General features: G+C 41.5%; 1 protein-coding gene across 8 annotated transcripts in view; it reads left to right on the top strand.

The window, feature by feature from the left end:
* The window catches only part of CC2D2A (coiled-coil and C2 domain containing 2A), a 136,428-nt gene that overhangs the window by 46,905 nt on the left and 65,885 nt on the right, over nucleotides 1–23,638 (top strand). For 5 of the 8 annotated variants that reach the window (XM_025437049.3, XM_025437044.3, XM_025437047.3 and 2 more), the window contains 9 exons: nucleotides 1,036–1,172; nucleotides 1,790–1,921; nucleotides 7,979–8,188; nucleotides 9,128–9,234; nucleotides 13,438–13,530; nucleotides 14,518–14,658; nucleotides 17,621–17,777; nucleotides 18,380–18,618; nucleotides 21,060–21,237. In XM_025437049.3, the coding sequence (XP_025292834.1) occupies nucleotides 1,036–1,172; nucleotides 1,790–1,921; nucleotides 7,979–8,188; nucleotides 9,128–9,234; nucleotides 13,438–13,530; nucleotides 14,518–14,658; nucleotides 17,621–17,777; nucleotides 18,380–18,618; nucleotides 21,060–21,237 (1,394 nt within the window). The remainder of the gene's footprint in view (nucleotides 1–1,035; nucleotides 1,173–1,789; nucleotides 1,922–7,978; nucleotides 8,189–9,127; nucleotides 9,235–13,437; nucleotides 13,531–14,517; nucleotides 14,659–17,620; nucleotides 17,778–18,379; nucleotides 18,619–21,059; nucleotides 21,238–23,638) is intronic. The other 3 variants (XM_025437046.3, XM_049108605.1, XM_049108606.1) reach the window with 1 other exon arrangement.

The following is a 23,638-nucleotide window of genomic DNA, read 5'->3' as shown; positions in this document are numbered from 1 at the left end:
TGCCAGCCCTGTGAGTGGAGGGTGGGGAGCAGATGAAAAGGGAAAACAATGGTTTACACCCGCAGCCCCCACCCCCCCCACCCTGACTCCAATGTTGGTTTTTCCAGGAACGCTGACATTAGTTGTTTTTTGTGGGTGAGTTTGGAAAACTGAATGTCCAAATGGCCACATGCAAGAAAATTAGCAGATTCAGGGATTCGGCGAGGTTTAGAGTGAGATAATTATAAACAAAAGAGATTCTCCACCTTTCCTCATGAATTCCCAAATTACCTCTGGACGCTCCCAGGTCCCCTGGCTGCTTCTTATTTCTCCTCTGGCCTACTCTACCCAAGCAAGCCCAGTGATCTTTCCAGAACTGAAAACCCACTCGGTCTCTTCCGGGGGAACCTTCAGTGGGCCACCCTCTTCACCAGAACACATGCTGCTGGTGATCTTCAAGGCCCTCCCTCCACCCCAGCCCTGCACACCATCCCACAGTGCTCAGGGTTACCCCACAAACTGGGACCGGCCATGCCATCAGGCCCCCATCCCCAGCTCTTTCCCTCTCAGCCTTCTCGAGTAAGTGCAAATGCAGGGGGCCTACCAAGAAAAGCTTCCCTTCCTGCTCTCACTTATCCTCTTTTTTAACTTCCAAAGCATCTTCTCATACTTTATCTCATTAAATTCTTCCAAGAACCCAGTGAGTACAGGTTATCACCCCTTTTGTACAGAAGGAAAGTGTTCGAAGCAGTGCCCCACCCAGGTTTGTTCTGGCAGTAAGAGGTGCAGCAGCTCCTTTGATTTCAATACCACCCTCCCCCCAGTATGCCACCCTGGTGAGTAAGATGTGGAATCATGTCATGATTCTACAGCATGATATGACAAGTGAACACATTCCTCTTTTCTTTGGTTCTGCTTCTAGAAATTAATACGGAGTGTTTGCAACTTCCAAGAAGATAAGTGAAGTTTCCAGGGGTTGTTTTAGCTCACCAAATTGCAATTTGAAATGTGTAGGTTGGCACCAATGTTGCTTGTCTTTATTTATGCATTATCTAGTGCCCACGTATAAAAAGCTTCCTGAGAATGTGCAGCCCAGATTTCTGGAAGACGAAGGCCTTTATATTGGAGCAAGACCAGAGGTGCCTCGCACCTGTCAGAACATCGTGGAGAACAGGCTGCTGACGCAGGACCCCGTAAGCATGCAGCTCCTGTGGCACCTGAAGCCCATGGATGACTCTCCCTATTGGAGACAGTCACCACACCCTCGTGCTTATTTCCTCCTCTCTACAGACAGTGGTTCAGTTTTTTTTTTTTTTTTCTTTTTTAATTTGTCTTTCAGTACATTTGGTGATCCTCAAACCACACACCCTCTCCCCTGCTCAAAACCCATCTGCTGCTGGCAGGGCTTGGGATTCTCCTGCTGAGTCAGATGTTGGCGACTTTTTCTCAATTCACAGAAATGTTTACTTGTACACGGATAGAATGTTTTCAATTGTTTTCCCCCTCTGTTTTTTTTCTCCAATTTTTAATGAATAGGAAGTGCATTTTCTCTTAAGTACTCCTGTAAGCTTTTTGTAAAATGCTTTTTTTGGAGGGGAGTAAGGACTGTATCTTAAACTAATTGTGGGGGGGGTATTAGTGAAGACTCAGTTGCTAGTGGAAACAAGGCTTTTAAAGATCTATCAGGACAGGGGAGGGTGCATGAAATGTGTGTGTCAACCCAGAATTTTCTTGCAAATGTTGCTTATTCTGTAACCATTTTCTATCCAGTTAAAAGAAGATGGTGTTCTTCCTTCTGCTTGATCTGCAGGGAAGAAAGTGGTTTGGAGATGACGGGAGAATCCTAGCACTGCCAAATCCCACCAAGGGGTTTCCTTCAAGACCACCAATGTTGACACAGGAACAAGACATTAAGGCAGAACTTGAAACATTGTATAAAAAGGTGAGCCCACCTCCCCATTGTTTTTTAGCAAAAAGTAGACTTTTATTCCCATTTTTAATACATGAATGTGCTTGAAAGTGCTTCGCTCTTTGAATACCTTGGGGTACTAAATTCATAACATTCTACTTTGGTGGTGGTTGTTTTTTTTTTAAGTTTACTACATTACACATAAAGAACACGCAGCAGGTGTATTATATAAGAGCGCATCTGCTATGCTCATCTAATCCTTTCTTAACCAAGGACCGTGTTCCCGGGTAGAAAGAGCTAATCAGTGACTTTCTTTGCATATCCCAGTTAGCTAGCCTTATTTTTTATTTCTCTGCCGTCTCATAGATGCTACAGGATTATTTCCTACTCATTGTCTCTTTATTATATAACTGGAGATTTTCTTTTTATAAACAGAGTATGTGCAGGAGCAGGGAGAGGGGCAGAGGGAAAAGGAGAGAAATAATCTCAAGCAGGCTCCTCACTGAGCGTGGAAGCCACAAGGGCTCCATCTCACAACGCTAAGATCATGATCTGAGCCAAAATCAAGAGTTGGCCACTTAACTAACAAAGCCACCCAGGTGCTCCCAACTGGGGATTTTCTATTCTTGCAAGTCCTTTTTACTGTGTTTTCCTAAGGTCTGGTGGCAAACCACCTGATTTGAGTGCAGGCACTAACACTCATTGGGCAAATTTGGCCCTTAATCTATCCTTGTTGCAATTTCTTCAACTGTAAAGAGGACATCATAATAGCACCTACCTCCTAGGATAGTTGTGCAGATGGGTAGAGATAGTACATTCAAATCCTTGGAACAGACTCAGCAAGTTATGGGTAGTGGTAAACAGACAAAGCATCCTGCCTTAGTGCTTAATTATATTGCTCTTGCTTTCCTGAACTAAGCAAAGATCACCTCCTTCAGAAACCCATGTAATTTTATATTTGTAATATTTCACCATGGATAAAGTGAAAGAGAATGAGGAGATTTAACAATCATCCTATAAAGCGGGGTGACCAACAGGGAAGATGCAGGTGCAAGTTGGAGCACCTGAACTGTCCTACTAACGCCTACTTTGTGACTTGGGGTGGATCCCTTTACCTCTGTGCCCATTTCCTTAATTGAAAAATAGGAACAAGAATCATCTTCTCTACCTCGGAGGATCATTGTGAGTATTATGATGATGTAACTGTACGCCCCCTTTTTTTAAATTGTGAATTTCTCTAGAATTGTGTTGTTGTTATAGACAACTATTAATGAGTGGCTACTTTGTGTGGAAATGTGATCATGGGATTAGATGGTCACAAAACAATAAGCCCAAGTCACAGTCACTGAGAGATTTGTCATCTAGTTGTTTACATGACAGGTACTCGATATAATTGGTGATGGAGACAGTCATCACCTTGAGCACATAGCTGGTAACACACCAGTCTCCTTTCACCTTTCATCCATTTCAGCAGCAAACACTGATATATGAGGCATTAAATTATGGATAGCAATGAGAAAATAGAAGAGTAAATACTATGTTGAGTTGGGTATTAAGGGAGCCAATTAATCTTGTGTCTTTTCAGAAGTTGTGAGCTAGTGGAGAAATGCATGGGGGTCAGAGAGGGATGCAGATCAGTGACATTTAGGGTAAACTGGACAGAAGAATGCCACCAGACCCAAGACCAGATGGGCTTTCTGCTCCATCTCCCCTGAATTACGCTCCCAGCCAGTAAGCAGCCTCTCAGGAGAGAACGAAGAAGGGACAGCAGAGAACCCGGAATGAAGAAGGGATAGCAGAGAACCCAGACCAATGGCTCTCAAGCTCCAGCTGTCTCTCCAGTCACATTCTTCCTTCTCTCCAGGGAAGGAGCCATGAAGGTGGGACATTCTCCCAATAACTATGAGAGGGGAGATCTCCCCATCTTGTGTGCAGAAATGTGGAAGAAGAGAAGGAGAACGTCCCACTCAGAGGCGCTGGCTGTCCAGCGTTGTAGAGCAAAAGAAGTTAGAGAAGAGACTAGAGACTTTCAAGGTCATTTCTTGGAGGGTTGGGCTTTGAACATAGCAAAGTATGCAGCATAGTTGGAATGTGTGAGCAGGATACAGGTTTAAATTATTCCCCCTGTGTGCTCCCCCATTACACATTACCTGTTATATTCACAGTGGACTCAAATACCTCTGTCATTTTGGGAATGTGTTTGTGGAACCTTCCAGTGATTCAAAACATAATGCATCTCTTTCTGGATTAATATTTTCACAATTTTATTTATTACTAACTTTTACCTTTTCCTGTATTTATTCAGATCTGTCCAGTGTCAAAACCCATGTTTTTCTACTATTCTATGTAACAGACTTGCCTTTAAGAAAAAAATGTTAAGTGCATATGGCCTATATTTTTAGTCTTATGTCCAAACATACCTTCCATCTGGGAGTTTTGACCTGATGCAGGAGCACAGGAGGAGATGGATGGGCAAGATGGCTTCATTGATAGCTTATTAATGCATCTCCCCTTTCCCTCCCCCACTACCCTGAAAATGACTTAAGGCAAAGATGGGGTTTTCTTCTTCTTTTAACCCTAGCACCAAGCAGAAGGCTGGCACATAGGGACACCTCAATCAAAGTACAAATTGAATGTTATTAAAATGATTCAGCTTGGCTGAATGTATCTAGAAGAGATGCCCTTGTTATTCCTCTCTGTAGCTCTCTCTACTGCAGAGCAGTGGATTTCCTGAGCTCTGGTTTAACCCTGGCATCCAAGTGTTGGAAAACCAAGTCAGTGTGCTGGGTTGGGAGTTGGCAATTCCCTGGGCCATTAATGGTGAATTTATGACTCAGAGCTCTCAGGCTCAAAGCTAACCCAGCAGGAATGACCAAACCCATCCCCCATTAGTAGTGTTTAAAAGTGAAATATTCTATTTTTCCTAAATTAAGGCCTTTGTTAAGACTGTTAAAAATGGAGAAATACAAAAAGAAAGTCAATATGGCTCAAAAAACAAAGTTAAACATCAAATGAAAAAGAATGCACTTAAATACCTCTTAAGAAGGAACCATTCCAAAACTTAAAAAATAAAAATAAAAGTGCCAAGGGCCTAGCACATCAGACATAAACAATATAAATGCAGTTCACCTAATCCTGACGGTAAAGTAGGGTTAGGGTTGTTGAAAACGATCCCAACAACCTCCCTCCTTCCTCCCTTCCTCCTTTCGCTCTGTTCCTTCCTTCCTTGCATCTTTCCCTCATTCCTTCCTTCCTTCTTTCTTTTATTTTTATTCTTCCCATCCTTAACTGAAAGTCCACTATACTCTTAGTTGTCCTAAACTTAGAGAATATAGAGGTAGCAATATTCAAACATGGCCTTAGATTGTCCCTAGTATGGGTAGACAGAAATGTCATGTGTTACAGATTCTGTGAGGGGAACCTGGCTGGCTCAGTCAGTAGAGCATGTGACTCTTGATGTCAGGGTCATGAGTTTGAGCCCCACGTTGGGCATAGAGTTTACTTTTTTAAAAAGTTGAAGATTCTGTGATTAGAAGTTGGCATGACATTCCGGGGAGGCCAGGAATATGTGTAGGAGCCTCCCCTTTGGAAAACTGCCTACTATTTTGAGGAATTTACCATGATTCCAACCTCCTTGTTAATTACCACTCCCCCTCCACCATTCTCACCAATGTTTCATAGAGCACTGGTCACCTACTATGTTATAAGCACTGCATGTGCCAGCACTCTTTGGGTTGCAAATGACAGAATCAAGTGCAAACTAGCTTAAGGTAAGAGAGAACTTGGTGGCCCACAAAACTGAGAAGGAGCTAAAGATAAATCATAAAAATGAAGGAAGGGCTTTGGGAACCAGGACCTTAGGGGCTGGGACTCCATGTTGCCAGTCTCTCTCTCTAGCTCTCTTTTCTCTGGTTCTCCTTGAATGTTGACAGGCTTCATTTCCTCCTCTTATAGAAAAGCCAGAATTCTTCACGTGTTAGGAGGTACAACCCTTGTAATCTAAGCTTAACAGCTCCGGGGGAAAGGATCCCATCTTTTCCTCCAAGAATCACATTGTCAATACCAAGGACAAACTGATCAGCTGTCAATAGGACATGTATGCCCAGAAGATGGGAATGAGAATGCTTCCCGGGGAGGACCAGAACAACAGCCACAGATTCTACTGCAGGCTCTGGACCGGATAGATTCTGAATAGAATTTTATTCTGAATCTGAATAAATTCTGTTCCTATATTTTCCCAGGGCGAATATAGAAACTTGTGTTTTAATCCCACCGATGTTTATTCATTTCTGTACATCTTTTATTTTTTATTTTATTTTTTAAGATTTATTTATTTATTTTAGAGAGAGTGCATGAGCAGGTCAGAGGAGAGGAAGAGAGAAGAGAGAAAAGCAGACTCCCTACTAAGCATGGAGCCCAACTCGGGGCTTGATCCCATGATCCCAAGATCATGACCTGAGACAGAAACAAAAGTCAGTTGCTCAAATGCCTGAGCCACCCAGCCATCCCTCTATAGCTTTTAAATTTCTTTCTCCATTGGCATACACCTCCACACACACTGAGAACATCAGTAGGTAATCCATTTGCATCACCTCTGATAGTTTTGGTTTTTGGTTTTCAATTGAAAAATGAAGAATCAAATCAATTTCAACATTAAAATAATATGTTCTATAAATATCATTTATTGTTAGAATAAATTATTTCCACTATTTTCATGATAGTTCTCAGTATATAGCAAAAGACAATAAATTTAACCAAAATGAAGACAAGGAACTGAGAGTCTTTCTCCTTAATAGGAAGAGAGTTGGGGTCTTTCGAGCAGTCTAGCCCAGTGACTACTAGAGTCCTGGAAGCTTTTTTTACATTGGTGAGCTAGAGTCTAAGGCAGAGACCACCAGCAATCATTTGAACATGGGCTAATGCAGATTTGGGGAAGGAGAAATGAAGTATAGGTGTCCTGGGCAACATTTCAGGTAAATTGGTCTGTGCTACCCACATTTCTTACTCATACCAAGAGTACAAGATGGAACCTGAGAGCCACACCCTGAGTGATCTCATAACTCTGGAACCCCGTGGCAAGAGGAAGGGCAAAGCAAGAACCAACAGGAGGAAAGCAATTAGAGAGGAATTTTCTGTTAAGTCTGAGGAATGATATTCAGCTGTACATGTCTTTGTGAGGTGGAAATTTTTTAATTAATCTCTGTAGTCTGAGTAATCAAAAGACACATAGTGACCATATGCAGATTAAAAACTTCTAACATGGGGGTGGCTGGATGGCTCAGTCAGTTGAGCGACCAACTCTTGATTTTGGCTCAGGTCATGATCTCAGGGTCATGAGATTGAGCACTGTGTTGGGTACAGACACTGGGCGTGGAGCCTGCTTGAGATGCTCTCCTTCTCCTTCCACCCTTCCCCTGAACCCCACTCCGACTGCTCTTTAAAAAACAAAAAACAGAAAAACAAAAACTTCTAACACAAATGTGGGTTATAATTGAATACTTTTATCTGAATGGAAGAGAAGAATTATGCCCTCCATTGTGGCAGTCTGAAGTGTAAGGATATTAATAATCAGAACTAGGGTTTCTATAAGACACAAAATATCAATGGGATATGATCCCAGCAGGGGTGTTCTTCCCTCCCTATAAATGCAAATGGAAGCTCAACTCAGCATATTGTGGAAGGTACAGAGATATAGTCAATTCATTCCTATTTAAGCCTCCCATTTGTAAACACATCCCGGTTTTACAAGGATATTTTTGAAGCAAAAGAATCTGTTGGTTTTCTCATCAAAGACAGACTGAATGTTATTTTATAGGAGAAAACTTGTAATTTTATTCAAATAAATGAGGATACACTGTGTTGAAGTCCTAAAGGAAATTATAAGTCCTAAGTATACATTAATAGTATATTAATCTAGGAGGGTGGGAAATATGAAATGAATTTATTTTTAGAATAAAAATAAATAAATAAACCTGTATATTCTTATTGTGGCTACTGGTGCATCTGGCTGTTGTCCCATGACACATTAGATCATCATGATCCAGTAAGTGCTTTAACTGGGGTCCCCCCATACTCTGCTCTCTTTAACAGGCCATAAAATATGTCCATAGAAGTCAGCATATGATTGGATCTGGAGACACCCCTGGAAATTTCCAACTGGACATTGATATTTTAGGGTTAATCTTCACTCATCATCCCTGTTTTAGCCGAGAGCATGTTTTGGCAGCCAAGTTGGCGCAATTATATGACCAGTACCTTGCAAGACACCAGAGAAACAAGGCAAAATTCCTTACTGATAAGGTACACTCTTCCATTCTTACTGCTAAGGGGGTTGGTTCTTCTGATGAGCCCAAGCAACAAAAATACCTGCTAGCAGCAAATGTTCATGCACCTTTTTTCTTGAGCCCTGTTGGCCTAGGGTGTGTGATAGATTGTTCCACCTGCAAGCAAAAGGAAGCATATGACAATGTACATTTCACATGCACATATTCAGTGGCACACATTGGCTTAAAGAGAAAGGTTTGTGCAAACAGTGCAAGTGATCTCACCTATGAGGGGTGGGCATTTAATGGAAGATATGTGGCTGTGTTTTGCTTGCGTGATTTCAGATGCTGAGACCATTCATGGCTTGAGAATCTCTCTGTCCTTTGAGACATTCTCATCTTTACATGTAATATGCCATAACGTGGTACCCAAACATGAGTCATTTGTTTCCAATGATGCTCAGAGAAATGGCTTTTGGCATTTATTTCCAATGGAATTTTCTTGAGTAATTTTGACTATGGGCAACTTTAGTCCAACACCCTGACTTTAAAATCTACTGCCCAAATAAGAGATAATTCCACATTTCCTTCTTTTGAGTCTATGGTTTTATGATCTGTTCACAAAAATATCACTGTATATCCAGGACCCAAAATGATCCACTTTTAGCCTTGAAAGAAACCTTATTTCTGAGACACACACATAAAAGCAACATTTGTCATGAGCAACGTGATTATATGGGCTGCAGAACAGGGAGGGACATACACTGTTCTTTATTACTCATCTTATTTTTTAAGAATAGAAGAAAGAGCTCTGTGAGAGTTCATTTTGGTGGAAGTGTGGGAATAGCTGGAAGCTTGAACATCCATTCACAGATTTGCTGGCATCATTTGCCCTGGAGGAGTGGGTGGTTCAAGGAATGTAATTTGCAGTAGGTGGTAGTGTCTAACTCAAAACTTGCATCCATATTTTTTTAAGCTCCAAGCTCTCAGAATTGCAGTTCAGACAGGACTTAATCCAGCAAAAACTCATAAGTCTCTCGATACAACCCAAAAAACCATCAATGAGTATAAGTCTGAAATTCGGTGAGTAAAATCTGTAATTGTAACTTCTATTTTCGTTCTTGTTAGATGTGTACTTGTTGAAAGATTTTTTTCCAGTTTTTCCAAATGCACTGAATACATGAGAAATTAAGCCAAATGAAGAAATGAGATATATCCATCCTATTAACACCAAATTTGAAGTCCAATAAGAGAATGAGCATGTAGGATATTGTAACTTACTCTGCTGGGGTAAACAAACATTGCTACAGCCACCACTTTAGAGGGCAGTCTGATCATAGCCTAGCCAAGTGTGATGTGAACATGGAGACATAATGTGTAAGAAAATCACAGTATCATTTACAAATGTCAAGAGCTGGGAATCACCCCATACCAGAATGAACACATCTGGTATAGTTTTAAATGAACATCTGTAGCACAGTTAAATTGAATTAGATCTGCATGTACCAATATGCAGAAAACATTGTTGAATGAAAATATCTAGGTGTAAGAGGATACTCAACGAGTGATATGGTTCATGAACTCTAAAGAGTACCGAACACAACACTTGTCTGTCATAGATACACACATGTGTGGTACAGGTGGATGGAAAAGACACATGTGCCAGTTTCTTTCTCCAAGGAGGGAAAGGAGGGAATGCAATCCAAGAGGTCTTCAAACCTAACTATAACACTTGAGATAAAAACAGAAAGCCCTAAGTAAATGTGACAAAATGTGAACAAGTATCCTAATTATTTCTGACACATACTTCCTGCTTCTTGGAATTTCTCATAATTAACATTTAAAAATTTAAACCCTGATTGTTGCCAAACAATAAGGAAATATGTAATGTGGAAGGTATCTTCTAGAGTCCCATCCCTTGGGGAAAATCATGGTAGCAGATTTTTGCTAGCTCTTTCACATGTATATTCACAAAGTTGTTTATACATATATACTCACGCATACATACACAGATGTGTTTGTGTGTATATGTTTTATCTTTTTAAGGAATCATACTGCATTTACCATGTCACAACTTGCTTTTCTATGTAAAATGCATCTTGGGCCTTTTCTTATTACAATACGTCTAGGTCTGTATCTTTATTTATTTTTAAAGATTTATTTATTTATTTTAGGGAAAGAAAGAGAGGGTGTGTGTGCGAGTGCGAAGGTGGGGAAGGGCAGGGGCAAAGGGAGAAAGAATCTTAAGCAAACTCCCCTCCGAACATGGAGCCCAACATGGGGCTCCATGCAGGGCTCGATTCCAAGACCCTGAGATCAAGACCTGAGCTGAAATCAAGAGTCAGAGGCTTAACCAGCCAACTGAGCCACCCAGGTGCTCTTATATTATTTTATTTATTTATTTATTTATTTATTTATTTATTTATTTATTTATTTATTTATTTATGATCTTATTCATTTATTCATGAGAGACACAGACAGAGAGGCAGAGACATAGGCAGAGGGAGAAGCAGGCTCCCTGCAGGAAACCCTATTTAGGAGTCAATCCCAGGACCCCGGGATCATGCCCTCAGCCAAAGGCAGACACTCAACTGCTGAGCCACCCAGGCATCCTTCTTGTATTATTTTTAAAGGCTGACATTATGTAGATGTTAAGTTTCCAGGTGATAAGCATTTGTATTCTTCCTATTTTTTATTATAGAAACTGTACTCTAATTGACATTCCTATATGCATGAGTATTTCCACAAAATAAATTCTTAGAACAGGAATTAATATATCAAGGACTTTAAATGTCTACTTTTCTTTTTACATCCTAGCCTCAAGTTGGAAATTCCTCCCACAAAGTGGAAATTAGTGATGTGGAGATACTGTCATTGTAAAAGTATGAGGAGTACGTTTTAACATGAAAATGCTTACTTATGCTTTTTTTAAAAAAGCCCACAGCGCAGCGTCCTTGTGAAAATAATTTTGCTTTTGGGATCCCTGGGTGCGCCTGCCTTTGGCCCAGGGTGCGATCCTGGAGACCCCGGGATCGAGTCCCACATTGGACTCCCAGTGCATGGAGCCTGCTTCTCCCTCTGCCTGTGTCTCTGCCCCTCTCTCTCTCTCTTTCTCTCTCTCTCTCTGTGATGACTATCATAAGTAAATTTTAAAAAATTAGAAAATAATTTTGCTTTTGCAAAAATTTTGTAAGGAAAGTGACCCAAGGCCGTCCTGAATACAGCAGTGGTTTTATAGGGACTCGTACTTTTTTTTTTTTTTTAAGATTTTATTTATTTATTCACGAGAGGCACACAGAGAGAGAGAGAGAGAAGCAGAGACACAGGCAGAGGGAGAAGCAGGCGCCCTGCAGGGAGCCCAACGTGGGACTCTATCCCGGGTCTCCAGGATCACACCCTGGGCTGAAGGCAGCGCTAAACTGCTGAGCCACCCGGGCTGCCCGGGACTCATACTTCTTAATCAGTATTTGAAAACTGGCAGAGCCATGTGAGATGGACAGATGATGCGAGGCTGGTGGTTGGCAGACCCAGCACAGTCTTTCTGTCGCCCCTGGAGATGAACACCTCTGCGATCCAGTGTTCCTGGCTCACCCACTCTCTTAATGACTTACTGACTTTTCATGATTGTTAAAACAAATCTAAGCAGATGGCCTGTTCCTGGATGTCCCCTCACGTGGGTCCCCGGCTGTTGCCACCCTGCCACACTATGAGCCCTCACTGGGCATCTATCTGTTGAGTCCGTGGCAGGTGGCGCTCACCTCAGCCAGCACCACATCAGGCCTTCCCCATCCTATTTTCTGTAAATGGCACCATGACCACATGTCTTGTCCTCCAAACTGGAGCCAGCTTTATAAGGAAGGAAGCATGGGTGTTTATGCAAGATAGGGAAACACTGTTTTGAACCCTCTCTACTGGGTCTTTAGCCTTGGACCTACTCAAACTCGAACAAAGAATTCTGTGGCCCTAGATCCCCATCTGGTGACCACTTTACTTTCTCCTTGTATTTTCCTTCACAGCCAATCTTAGGGAAAACACTGTACTATTCTTGCTGCTCTACTCTCTCACCTCCTGTCCACTCGAACCCATCCTCACTCGCTCCCCCACTTTCCTCTGAGGCTGATCTTGCCACAGTCCCTGGGCATCCCTGCCTTGCTAAGCCCCTCCTGCTACCTGGTCTCTTGACAGCGAGGGGCATTGTCGCCAGAGGGGCCTGTGGTGGTGTATTTCTTTCCTTCTCCTCCCTACACCACCTTCTTTTGGATGTCCGCACCCCTGTCCTTCCCATCGTCCTTTGTCTAATTATTCTCCTCTGTCCAGCTTCCAAAGATTTGAAGTTCCTCACAAGGTTTTTTGTTTTTGTTTTCTTTATTAATCTGCATTTTCTCCTGAGATTGGAATCCAGTCCTGTGGTTGGAAAGATTATCCAGATGCCAGTGGCTCCCAGAGTTTCACTTCTGGTTGAAACTCCCTTCTGCATGCCAGACCCCATCTGCACCAGGTTTCAGAAAAGGGTTACCTGACTGCCTAAGCAAAACTGCCTTTTCCTTTTCCTCCAGAGCCCTGACCACAATTTGTCATTAAATATTCTTTTGTGGGGCGCCTGGGTGGCTCAGTTGGTTAAGCATCTGCCTTCAGCTCAGGTCATGATCCTGGGGTCCTGGGACTGAGCCCCAGCATCGGGCTCCCTGCTCAGCAGGGAATCTGCTTCTCCCTCTCCTCTGGCCCCTCCTCCCCACTGGTGCTCACTCTTTCTCTCTCTCTCTCTCTCTCGTAAATAAATAAAACTTTATAAATAAATAAATAAATATTCTTTTGTGACGCTTGCTTCTTTAGCAGATGTCAAATTTTTCTTGCAAAGACTTCTTTTTTGGCATTTCTGGGAAACGATTTTGTCAAGTACTAAAAAAAGGAAATAGAAAATGTATCAGAAAGCCTTAAGGGTGTCATATAACTCAGCAACACAATTTTATATTGCAGTTTTTAAAAAGGAGTCAGGGAAGGTAGCATCTAAAGACAGAAGAACAGACCACTTGATACTGACAGCTACCATGTGTGCACCATTTACCAGATGTCAGGCATGGTTCTAATATTAAGTCTTACTCCCAACAACCAATTTGCTTTATAAAGCAAATTCTATTAGCGTCCCTAGTTTACAGATGAGGCATAAAGAGGTTCAGTTGTTTGCCCGAGGCCAGTCAACAAATGATAGAACTAGGATTTAAACCTACAGGGTCTGGTTCCAATATCTGTGCCCTTAATCTAACTACATGCTTCACTTCCTCTCAGGAAGAATGTTTCTTGGGGCACCCGGGTGGCTCAGTCAGTGAAGTGTCTACTTTCAGTTCTGGATTCGACTATCATTCATAAAGAAGACTTAAAGTAAGGCATTAAATAAATTCCCACACACTTTAAATAGTGGGAATAAACATGAAGCATTTCCAACTGATCCCTCTTCAAATCAAGTTGAAATATTGTTAATCTAGTTAGCACTGAAAACTCACCAAGGCAGGCAGTGACATAACTTCATCTCCTAAATGTGATTTGTGTTAACAGAGATGGACTTTTGGGGCACCTGGGTGGCTTAATTGGTTAAGCATCTGCCTTCCACTCAGGTTGTGATCCCAGGGTCTTGGGATCAAGCCCCAAATTGGGCTCCCTGCTCAGTGGGGAGCCTGCTTCTCCCTCTCCTTCTCACTCTCCATCGCTATCTCTGTTATTATTTCTGTCTCTCTCAAATAAGTGAAAAAAAATTTTTAAAGATTTTATTTATTTATTCATGAGACACACAGAGAAAAGCAGAGACACAGGAAGAGAGAGAAGCAGGCTTCCTGCGGGGAGCCTGATGCAGGATGGATCCCAGGACCCCGGGATCATGACCTGAGTTGAAGGCAGACACTCAACCACTGAGCCACTCAGGTATCCCTAAATGAAAATTTTTTAAAAAAACAGAGATGGACTTTAATATGTTTATTGTTAGCTGGGACAGCAACACACTTTCGTATGTGTACAATAATTTAGTCCATTAGAACTGATTTTACTGAGCCTCTTATTTTTATAACTTCAAAAGTGGCTGTTTGCCTGAGGGTACATAGTATCAATAAGAAGTTTAGAAGATAATTTAGTTTAATTGAAGTCAGATTTACCTAGAAAAAACTAAATCAAATAACCTCTCAAAACAGATCGGCATCCTATTGTCTTCAAATTTCCATTCACATTCTTGGACTTCTAGTACTTAAGAAGTATTGTAGATATCAAATTAAATATATAATCTCTATAGAATTATTAGTTTCATTTTTATTGCAAACCCATCTAAATAACTTTTTAATATATAACAATATAATAATAATAATGTATTTTATCTTCTAGGCAAACAAGAAAATTACGTGACGCTGAACAGGAGAAAGATCGAACGTTGCTTAAAACCATCATAAAAGTTTGGAAGGAAATGAAATCCCTTCGAGAATTTCAGAGGTTTACAAATACACCCTTGAAACTTGTTTTGAGAAAGTAAGCGTTTTCGAAAGTTATTTTATTGACCTATGTAATGCATTGGGAAAACACGTAAAACATTGATACGGCTTAAAAAATAATTATGAATAAATAATTAGCAAATAATAATAACTGAGAAAACAAATAAATAATGATGTAACCATTCCCCAGGTTAAGAAATAGGATGTTGCCAGTATTTGGGCAGCCCCCATGTTCCTAACCCCAACTACTTCCCCCTCCGTCCCAGAAGTAATCGTTTTCCAGATTTTTATGATCTGCATTTCCTTGTTCTACTTACAGGTTTTCATCTATGTGTAACTCCCAAGAAAATGTAGTTTAATATCACCTGTATTTGTTGTATCCACAAATGAAAGTAGGTTGTGTGTACTCTTTAGTGTATTCTTCAATACTGTATGAGATGAGATTCATCTACTTTATAACACGTAGCTAGCTGGAGTTTATTTTCTCTCCTTTATAATACTACATTATATGAATATAGCAAAATTTGTCCATTTCACTGTTGATGGGCATTTGAGTTGATTCTGTTTTTCAGCTTCCAGACAGCACTTCGACAGGTATTCTTGTACATGTCTTTTTAGGAACATGTGCCTAAGCTTTCCCAAAATATACCTGGAGGTAAAATTGTTGCATCTTAGGGGATATGATTCTCTGATACTCACATGCTGATTCCAAACACTTTTCCAGAGTGGTTGTGCCAATTTATACTTTGACCAGAGTTTCCGCAGGTCCCTATCACCCAAACCATCCACGTCACCTGCTGTTGTCAAATGTTACATTTTGCCAATCCAATGGCATCGTTTAATTTATGTTCATGAATTGGCCATTTTGTTTTCCTCTTTCTGTTCAAGGGTTGTATTGATTTTTGAACTGGGCTGTTGTCTTTGTATCTTTTCCATAATTGGTAGGAGTTTGGTGTATACCCTGGGCACAAGGCCTCTGTTGATGGTGTGCATTGTGGATACCCTCTTGTACTCTGTAGTTATCTCTTCACTCCTTTTGGCTGCTTTTTGATAACAGAAACTCTTCATTTTAAACAAATAAAATATGTTCATCTTTTCTTTTATGATCAGTGCTTTCTGTATGCTGCTCTAGAAATCCTTCCCCTGAGTCAAGTAGACTAAAATCTTTATAGTTTTATCTTCCTTATTCATCTATAGTCTGTTGATCTTTGTATAGTGTGGAGAAAGTAAACTTGAATAACATTTATGCTACCTAATTTGCTAGACTTTGATACATGATTAAGAGTACAGTTATCACAACAAAACCATACTCTCTATATTAATTAAAGATTATCTGTGCTGTTGGCTTTGGTCTCTTCCTGATTGTTTCTTCAGAGTAAGTGCTGTGCTGTAGATCGACGTGAAAAGTAATAAATGTGGGCAATTATCTGATACTTTGCTTTGAAGACAGCCATGTTTCAGCCAAAGATAGGTACAAATTATGATTTTTTTTAGGATGGTAATTTTCGTAAGACTCAGAAAACACCCTACAGTTCCCAGGACAAAGCACAAGATCGTGCTTTATGAGGGCAGGGACCTGGTCACACCTGGAAATCTGGTCCCAGAGCACCTGCCACTTGGTACCCGCTCAGTTAATATTAGCTGATGACATGCAAATTCAAACAGTCTGCCCCACAGAAACTGTGGATGGCTCCCAGAAATTCCAGTGTTTCAGCTTCCCAATTCCATCTCCCAGGCTACCCTTCCCACCAAGAAGCAGAATATAAATATTTCCCTGTTTTCTCTTTCCTTCCTTCCATTTAGGATAAACTAAACTTTACAGGAAATTTGCCCTGAAGGTCACTTCTAGGTGACACTTTGTGATACGTAACACCCCTTCCTCCCATAAGTAGGTGCCTTCTAAATTTCTTCAGAGTGCCACTCTTCATACTCTTGATTCATCTGGCCACTTTATGATACAGCATAATTTTTTCTCTGCCAAAGTCATCAGATTTCCACTAATTTATTTATGCCTCTGAATAACAGAGAGCAGAGCAAAAGATTCTCTATATGTCAGAGATGGAACATAATTTATGAGCCAGATTTCTCCAACATTTATTACTTTCCGGTGCCACTGTGTTTCCAAAGTGATATCTTCAATAGCATCCTAGAGCCCAAAGAGTCTGTGCCTTAGGGAACTGTTAACTGCTAAACCACCAGGCCCCACGTGTTGTAAGCAAATCTATGTCAACCTTAGGCACCTGAGTAAGTTTAAGAGACAGGAGCAGAACCTGCAGGCCAGACTGCAGTAACCACATAAGTCCAAGTAATGAGCTTCAACAATCCCTAAGTGCTGGGCTGGAGGTGTTGGATGCAGCGAGTCCGCCGCCCCCTTCCAGGAGACTCACACTGCTGATTAGCATACCACATCTGTTTATCTCAGGTTGATTGGGCCACAGGACCTTTTTTGGCAGGGGATCTCACAGAACTAGTGTTTTACCAAGTACAGTGTGGGAAACACTGCTTTGGGCTGAGCAGAGCTCCTGATACAGTATCAGCAGAATTATCAAAGAAAAACTCAAATTGTCAATCTAAACTTAGGCTAGTAGTTTCAGGGGCTGAGAAACAACGTAATGAAGTGGCTCCTCTTCTAATAAAATAACTACAATGACACTCTACCTCTCCCAGTTGAGAATCTACAGGCATGTCTGTTTGCCATCCAGGTCACTTAGCTCAGAGTGGCATCGTTGCTTGGCAGTAAATAGCGATCTAGCTCATATTCTAGCTCTCCACTCACTAACTGTGGGGTCTTGAGCAAGTTACTTACTCTCTCTGTGCCTCAGTGTGTAAAATGCAGATGATAGTACTATCCGTCTCCCAGGGTCGTGCGCCAACACTTAAAAAGAGGACCTGTCACATAGGACCTGTCACGTAGCAAGCCCCATACAGGTGTCTGCCATTGTTATTATTCTGTTACTTAGTTTCAAGAAATAACTAAGGTACTGTAAATTATTTTAAAGGGAAAAAGTTGACCAGAAAGCAGATGAAGAAGCATATGAAGCAGAAATTCAAGCGGAAATAAGTGAGTTGTTGGAAGAGCACATGGAAGAGCATGAACAGAAGATGGAAGCATACAGAGCCGCATACCAGCAGTGGAAAGCCTGGAAGAAAGCCCAAGTTTGTCAAGTCACTCAGCCTTGAGCAGGGCTGACCTTGGGGACAGGAGGGGTCTGGGAAGTCATCCCTTGAGGCCAGAGGAGGGAAACTGGACAGACAGACTGGAGCCCTGCTGGCTCCACTCTGTCTCCCACTGAATGTCGGGTATTGATGCGTCTGGGCTCCCCTTGGGAAATTATATAACTTTGTGCATGTAACCCAGCAACATGGAATCCAACTACAATAAGTAATAGATCAGGGAACCAGCAATAGCTGTGCCCACAATACTTTCAAGATGTGTCCTTGGCCTGTAGAGCCAATATTAATGATCACAGGAGTAGCTAACATTTTTAAGACCCTTCTACATCTCAGACACTGTGATAAGTACTTTACAGGCATTACCTCAGTTCAACAGCCCTGGGAAGAATTTTCTATGATTGTCCCCACTTTGTAGATGAGAAAACAGGCACAGAGAGGTCAAGAGGCTGAGTAACCTGCCTGAGCCACACAGCTGCTCGAGGTGGAGCTGGCTTGGCATGCAGGTCTGTCTGGTTCTGAAGACTGTGGTCTTAAGTGGAATGGCAAAATTTCTGTTTGATGTAAGATTGCCTTTTACCCAACAGAGGGCCAAGAAGAAGAAAAAGAAGCAAGCAGTCGAAGAACATCCCGATGAGGAGATGGAGGAGCCGTATCCCGGGGAGGAACCTGTAAAACCGGTGCCCCCGGAACCCACCGACCGGGCCCTGATAGAGCAACAGGTGAGAGAGAGGGCAGCCCGGAGCAGAAGAAGGCCTGGGGAGCCCACTCTGGTCCCAGAGCTGAGCCTGGCGGGGAGCGTCACACCCAATGAACAGTGTCCCAGGTGAGCAGATGCCTCCTGACCAGCACAGTATGATCAGGAGAATCATGAACTCTGTAAATAGGCATCAGATTGAACTATATGAAATTGTAGATATTTGCCCATATTTTGGTGATTTCAACTGGTTCTCCCACCTAGGGCATCCCCACTGGCTAGTTAGGAACACACGGAGGGGAGCTCCCTGTAGCAGGTGCTCTTCACAGCCACTACCTCCATGGCTTTTGATTGGGAGCCTTCATCTACAACATCAGGGTGTCTTCTGTCCACAATTGCACATTCTCTGCTCCCTGGCACAGACATGCAGGTCTGTCCTTGGCCCTTGTTTTCAGCTGCCTCAGAGGCTAGCTTCTCTCTTTGAAGGCTCCAGAGAGCCTCTCAGAGGAATGGTGGACATCCCCTATAGCCTTCTGAAGCTTATTCTCCAGATTTGATAGAAACACATTTCTAGGGGTGCCTGGGTGATTCTGTTGGTTAAGTGTCTGACTCTTGATTTAGGCTCAGGTCCTGATCGTAGGGTTGTGAGATCAAGTCCCACGTTGAGCTTCACATAGGGCTCCACACTGGGCATGGAGCCTACTTAAGATTCTCTCTCCCTCTTCCTCTTCTCCCACCCCCACCCCCACCCCCATGCTCCTTCTCTCTCTAAAAAAGAAAAAGAAGAAATAAATGTCTAATCATTCATGTGATGCCTAAGAAACAGAAACTCTACTTTATGTGTGTGTATATATATATATATATATATATATATATATATATATATAACAAATTCAGTCCCCCTTAGTGATAATTAAGATGTGGGGATTCATAGGATGTCCATATACAACTTCCTACAACCTCCTTACTTTCAAACTTCTGTTAATGTACCAATAATGTATTTGTAATTGTGGCTTTTATGTTCTGTTCTCCCAATTTCACTGCATTCAGATACTACACATAAATAATTCTTCAACACTGAATTAGCTAATTTCAAGCCACATATAGCATGCCATATTTAAAAAAAATAAAACATGAACATCCAAAATATGATTACATGTTTTTTTTTTATTACATGTATTTTAAAGGGAAAATTTGGGCTTGATTTGGCATTCTTTTGTCATGAGTCTCATTTTGACTGAGAATATATACCTCAGTCTTAAATTGCTCAGTTTTCACTGGGATTTAGAACTATAACCTAGGTTTCCCCAAACCAATGATTATGATCAACCCTTCTCATCAGGCCATTACATAACAGAGGCCATGCGGAGGATGGGGGCCTGTTGGGTCTGTTTGTAACAAAAGGTTACTGGGAATAAATCATAAAACAATTCTGAGTTGAGTCATTGGGTGTCTTGAATACTTCTTAAAATTTAATGTTAAAGTCCTTTACAGAAAAAAAAATTTTTAAGTCATTTGAGCAAGTCCATATCTGGGATGGGCCTAAATTACAGAGATATAAAAAGTTAAAACTACCTCCCAATTTAATGGATACAGAATTTCTATTTGGGATGCTGAAAACATCCTGAAGAAGGATAGTGGGATGATTGCACAATATTGTGAATGTATTTAATGCCACTAAACAGTCCACTTAAAAATATTTAAAATATAAGTTTAATGTTATGTGTGTTTCACTGCAATTAAAAAAAAAAAAAAAAAAAAAAACTTTACCACCCAAAAAACCCAGAGTGTGTTTTGGATTTTATTTTATTTTTCTAAACTTACCCTGTTCTTACCAAGCTTGAGTTGCTATTGACTTAACCAAAAACTGGTTCTTTGGATGGGCATCTCTGCAAATATGCACAATAAAATTAAAGACTACTGTGCACGCTTCAGCAGCACATATACTAAAATTAAAGACTACTCTTGGAGGTTTCGATTTTTTTTAACTGCCTGGCTATAAGAAGGATATGCTTGCCAGGATGCCTTTTTTTGGAATCCACATGGCCTTTTAAGAAAAAGAAACAATTCTTAACCCTCTGTATCCAGTGAGTACTCACTGTTAGAAGGAGTTAAGAAAAAGTTTGAATACTAGAGAAGTGGGTTTGACCTGTTTAGGATATGCTACTACATTTTTAGGATAAAGCATCCCACCCAAATGTAAATCACTACTATCCCTTATGGATTGAATTCACTCCATTTACAAGGACTATGTTTCTGTTTACCTAAAACTTTGGAGTGCAAACCTAACACTTCTTTGAAAACAGTTCAGGATACCATAACACAGTGAATGGTGCTTGGACTGCAGTTCCTCCATTCCTGGTGGACTTCTGAGTGCCTCTTTCTTAGTCCATATGGCAATTTGTTATACGAAGCTCCTGGAGACTTGTGGCTGTTTTGGTGCAATGAGAGCTACAGTGCCTGACAGGGTCGTTGCCAGTGTATCTTGTTCTGTTCAGTGCCTGTTTGTCAGCAGCTCCAGTTTGCCTAGTAAATCACTAACCCAATCTCTGATGGGTCTCACCTTGCAGGGTGGAGGTCTTACGAAGGGAGGATGTCAAGAAGCGCTCAGTATATCTAAAGGTGATCTTCAATGACAAGGAAGTGTCCAGGACCGACAGTCGGCCACTAGGGGCAGACTTCCGAGTTCACTTTGGACAGATTTTCAATTTGCAAATATTCAACTGGCCAGAGAGTTTAACATTACAGGTACGCATTTTAATTATACTCATTGTCCCAAGCATTTTTTGGTGATCACCGGCATAAAATGGTTTTAAAATTTATTTATTTGAGAGAAAAAGAGTGTGTGTGTTTGTGTGTGTGTGTGTATGCGCACGCATGTGTCTGTGCACGTGCCCACAGGAGCAGAGAGGAGGGGCAGAGAGCTAGGGAGAGGGAGAAGCAGACTCTTCACTGAGCAGGGAGCCCAATGTGGGGCTCAATCTCAAGACCCTGAGATCATGACCTGAGCCAAAACCAAGAGTTGGGCACTCAACTGACTGAGCCACCTAGACTCAAATATGAAATGGTTTTAAATCATCCATTGGCTAGGCTGGTGTCCTGATAGATTTTCAATGTGAACAGAACGTCAGCCTCTTCTTAGCCACATCTGTCCTTATGGTCTTGTCAGAAGAAGATCTGTTTCCTTCACCTCCTGAAAATGCTGGCCACAGTGCTCCTGTGCGTGCCTGGAGATGGGGAAGGGGGATGAGACGTGGGGGGTTCCTGGCTCTTTCACTGGAGGAGTACATCAATATCACTGTCTACCTGGATCCCAGAATGATATACCTCAGAAATCAATACCACCATAATCACAGGTGGCTATGATGAGGTGGCTACAGATTATAGGATCTCCCCAAAAGAAATATCACTGCTAATCCAAATCCCATCATAAGCAATATATTATTTGTCCCTGTTTTAGTTTCCTAGGCCTCCCCAATTAAGCTGTACAAACTTGGTAGCTTAAAACAATAGATACTAATTCTTTCACAGCTCTGGAGGCCCTGAGGTCTGAAATCTAGGTGTCAGTAGGGCCATGCCCCCAAAAAACTCTAGAGGAGAATCTTTTTTTGCGTCTTCTGCTTCTGATGGCCCTTGGAGTCCCTTGGCTTATAGTGCCACTCCAATCTGCTTCCATCTTCGTGTGGCTATCTCTCTGTCTCTAAGTGTCCTTTTTTGTCTCTTAGAGGACATTCTCACTAGACTTAGGCCAACCACAATCCAGTGTGGGCTCATCTGGATGTTTAACTAGTTATCTATAAAGACCCTATTTCCAAATAAGGTCACATTCCGTGGTTCCAGGTAGACAGCAATTTTTAGAGGATATTATTTAATCCACTACAGTGTTCAAGCTTGCTCTTCTAATGGCGAATCCTCTCCCATGATGCTAACAGAATTCTCTTTCATGATAGTAATAGGCCTGGTAACTAGGGTCGCAAATATCTGGCACAAATGCCTTTGCTTGCTATCCACCACCCACTTAGAAATCACTAGTCCTCATCCACCATTTATGCAGAATTTTTCATTCCCATCTACCACCCTTGCAAGAAATGACAACTTGGTCATGTATTTTTCCCCCACTGAGCCTGGATATAGCTTCAGAATCCTTCTCAACACTCCAGACAGCCACTACCTATTGGTTGTAATTGACATTATCTGGAGGTACGATTATAGCTTTATCATTATTATAATATTTAAATACCTATGTACTGGATTCCTTAAATCCCACTCTGGCCACTAGACCCCCCTTCCAAGATCCCCTGGACCTTCCCACAATGGATCAATTAAAGGTTGTGTGAACAAGGCTATGTCTCCAGGACCTTGTTCTCCTATATGACTGACATCTTTTCTGATTGATTAGTACTTGACCATGAATGTTCTTTGACATTCTGAACATCAACCACTACCTAGATCTCAGTAGTTAAAAGCCTATTAAAACTAGTAAAGGATGGAGCCTGGGGGGCTTAGTCATTTAAGAGTCTGACTCTTGATTTTGGCTCAGGTCATGATCTCAGAGGAATGAGATTGAGCCCAGTATTGGGTTCAGCACTCAGAGCAGAATCTACATAAGATTGTCTCCCTCTTCCTCTGCCTCTCCCCTCCACATTTGCAATCTCTCTCTCTCTCTCTCTCTCTCTCTCTCTTTCTTTCTCTCTTTCTCTCTAAAAAATATATGAATATAAAAAATAAGGAGGATCTTTAAAAAAAACAGTAGAGAAAGTTTGGGACAGCTAAGATAGGTTGTCCTTTTGAAATGGGAAGGAAGCATAGTGGAAATGCTCAGAATGAGGGTAGGGTTTCCAAGCAATGGGATGGGGACCCTGAGAGGATCAGCCCTGAGCACCCAAGGTCAACCACCTCAGATGGGGATTGTCCCAGAGGTTGTGGCAATTTTATCATGTACCTCTTCATCCGTGACCTGGTGGTTGGCAAGGGCAGAGGGCGTGATCCTCACTTACATGGCACCACATATCAAGACTCAATCCAGATTCTCTGCCATTCTGATAACAGCACTGACATCTACCCAATTGAAAAAGTATTTTTTTCAATTTTAGAGTTGACATGGCCCAGTAACCCCTATAATTCTTTAAAACTCTAATTTTTAAGAAAA

The sequence above is a fragment of the Canis lupus genome, chromosome 3 (genome assembly GCF_003254725.2).
Source record: "Canis lupus dingo isolate Sandy chromosome 3, ASM325472v2, whole genome shotgun sequence".
Lineage (NCBI taxonomy): Eukaryota > Metazoa > Chordata > Mammalia > Carnivora > Canidae > Canis > Canis lupus.
Note: the sequence above shows the minus strand (reverse complement) of the source record. Positions and strands in the feature narration are given on the sequence as shown.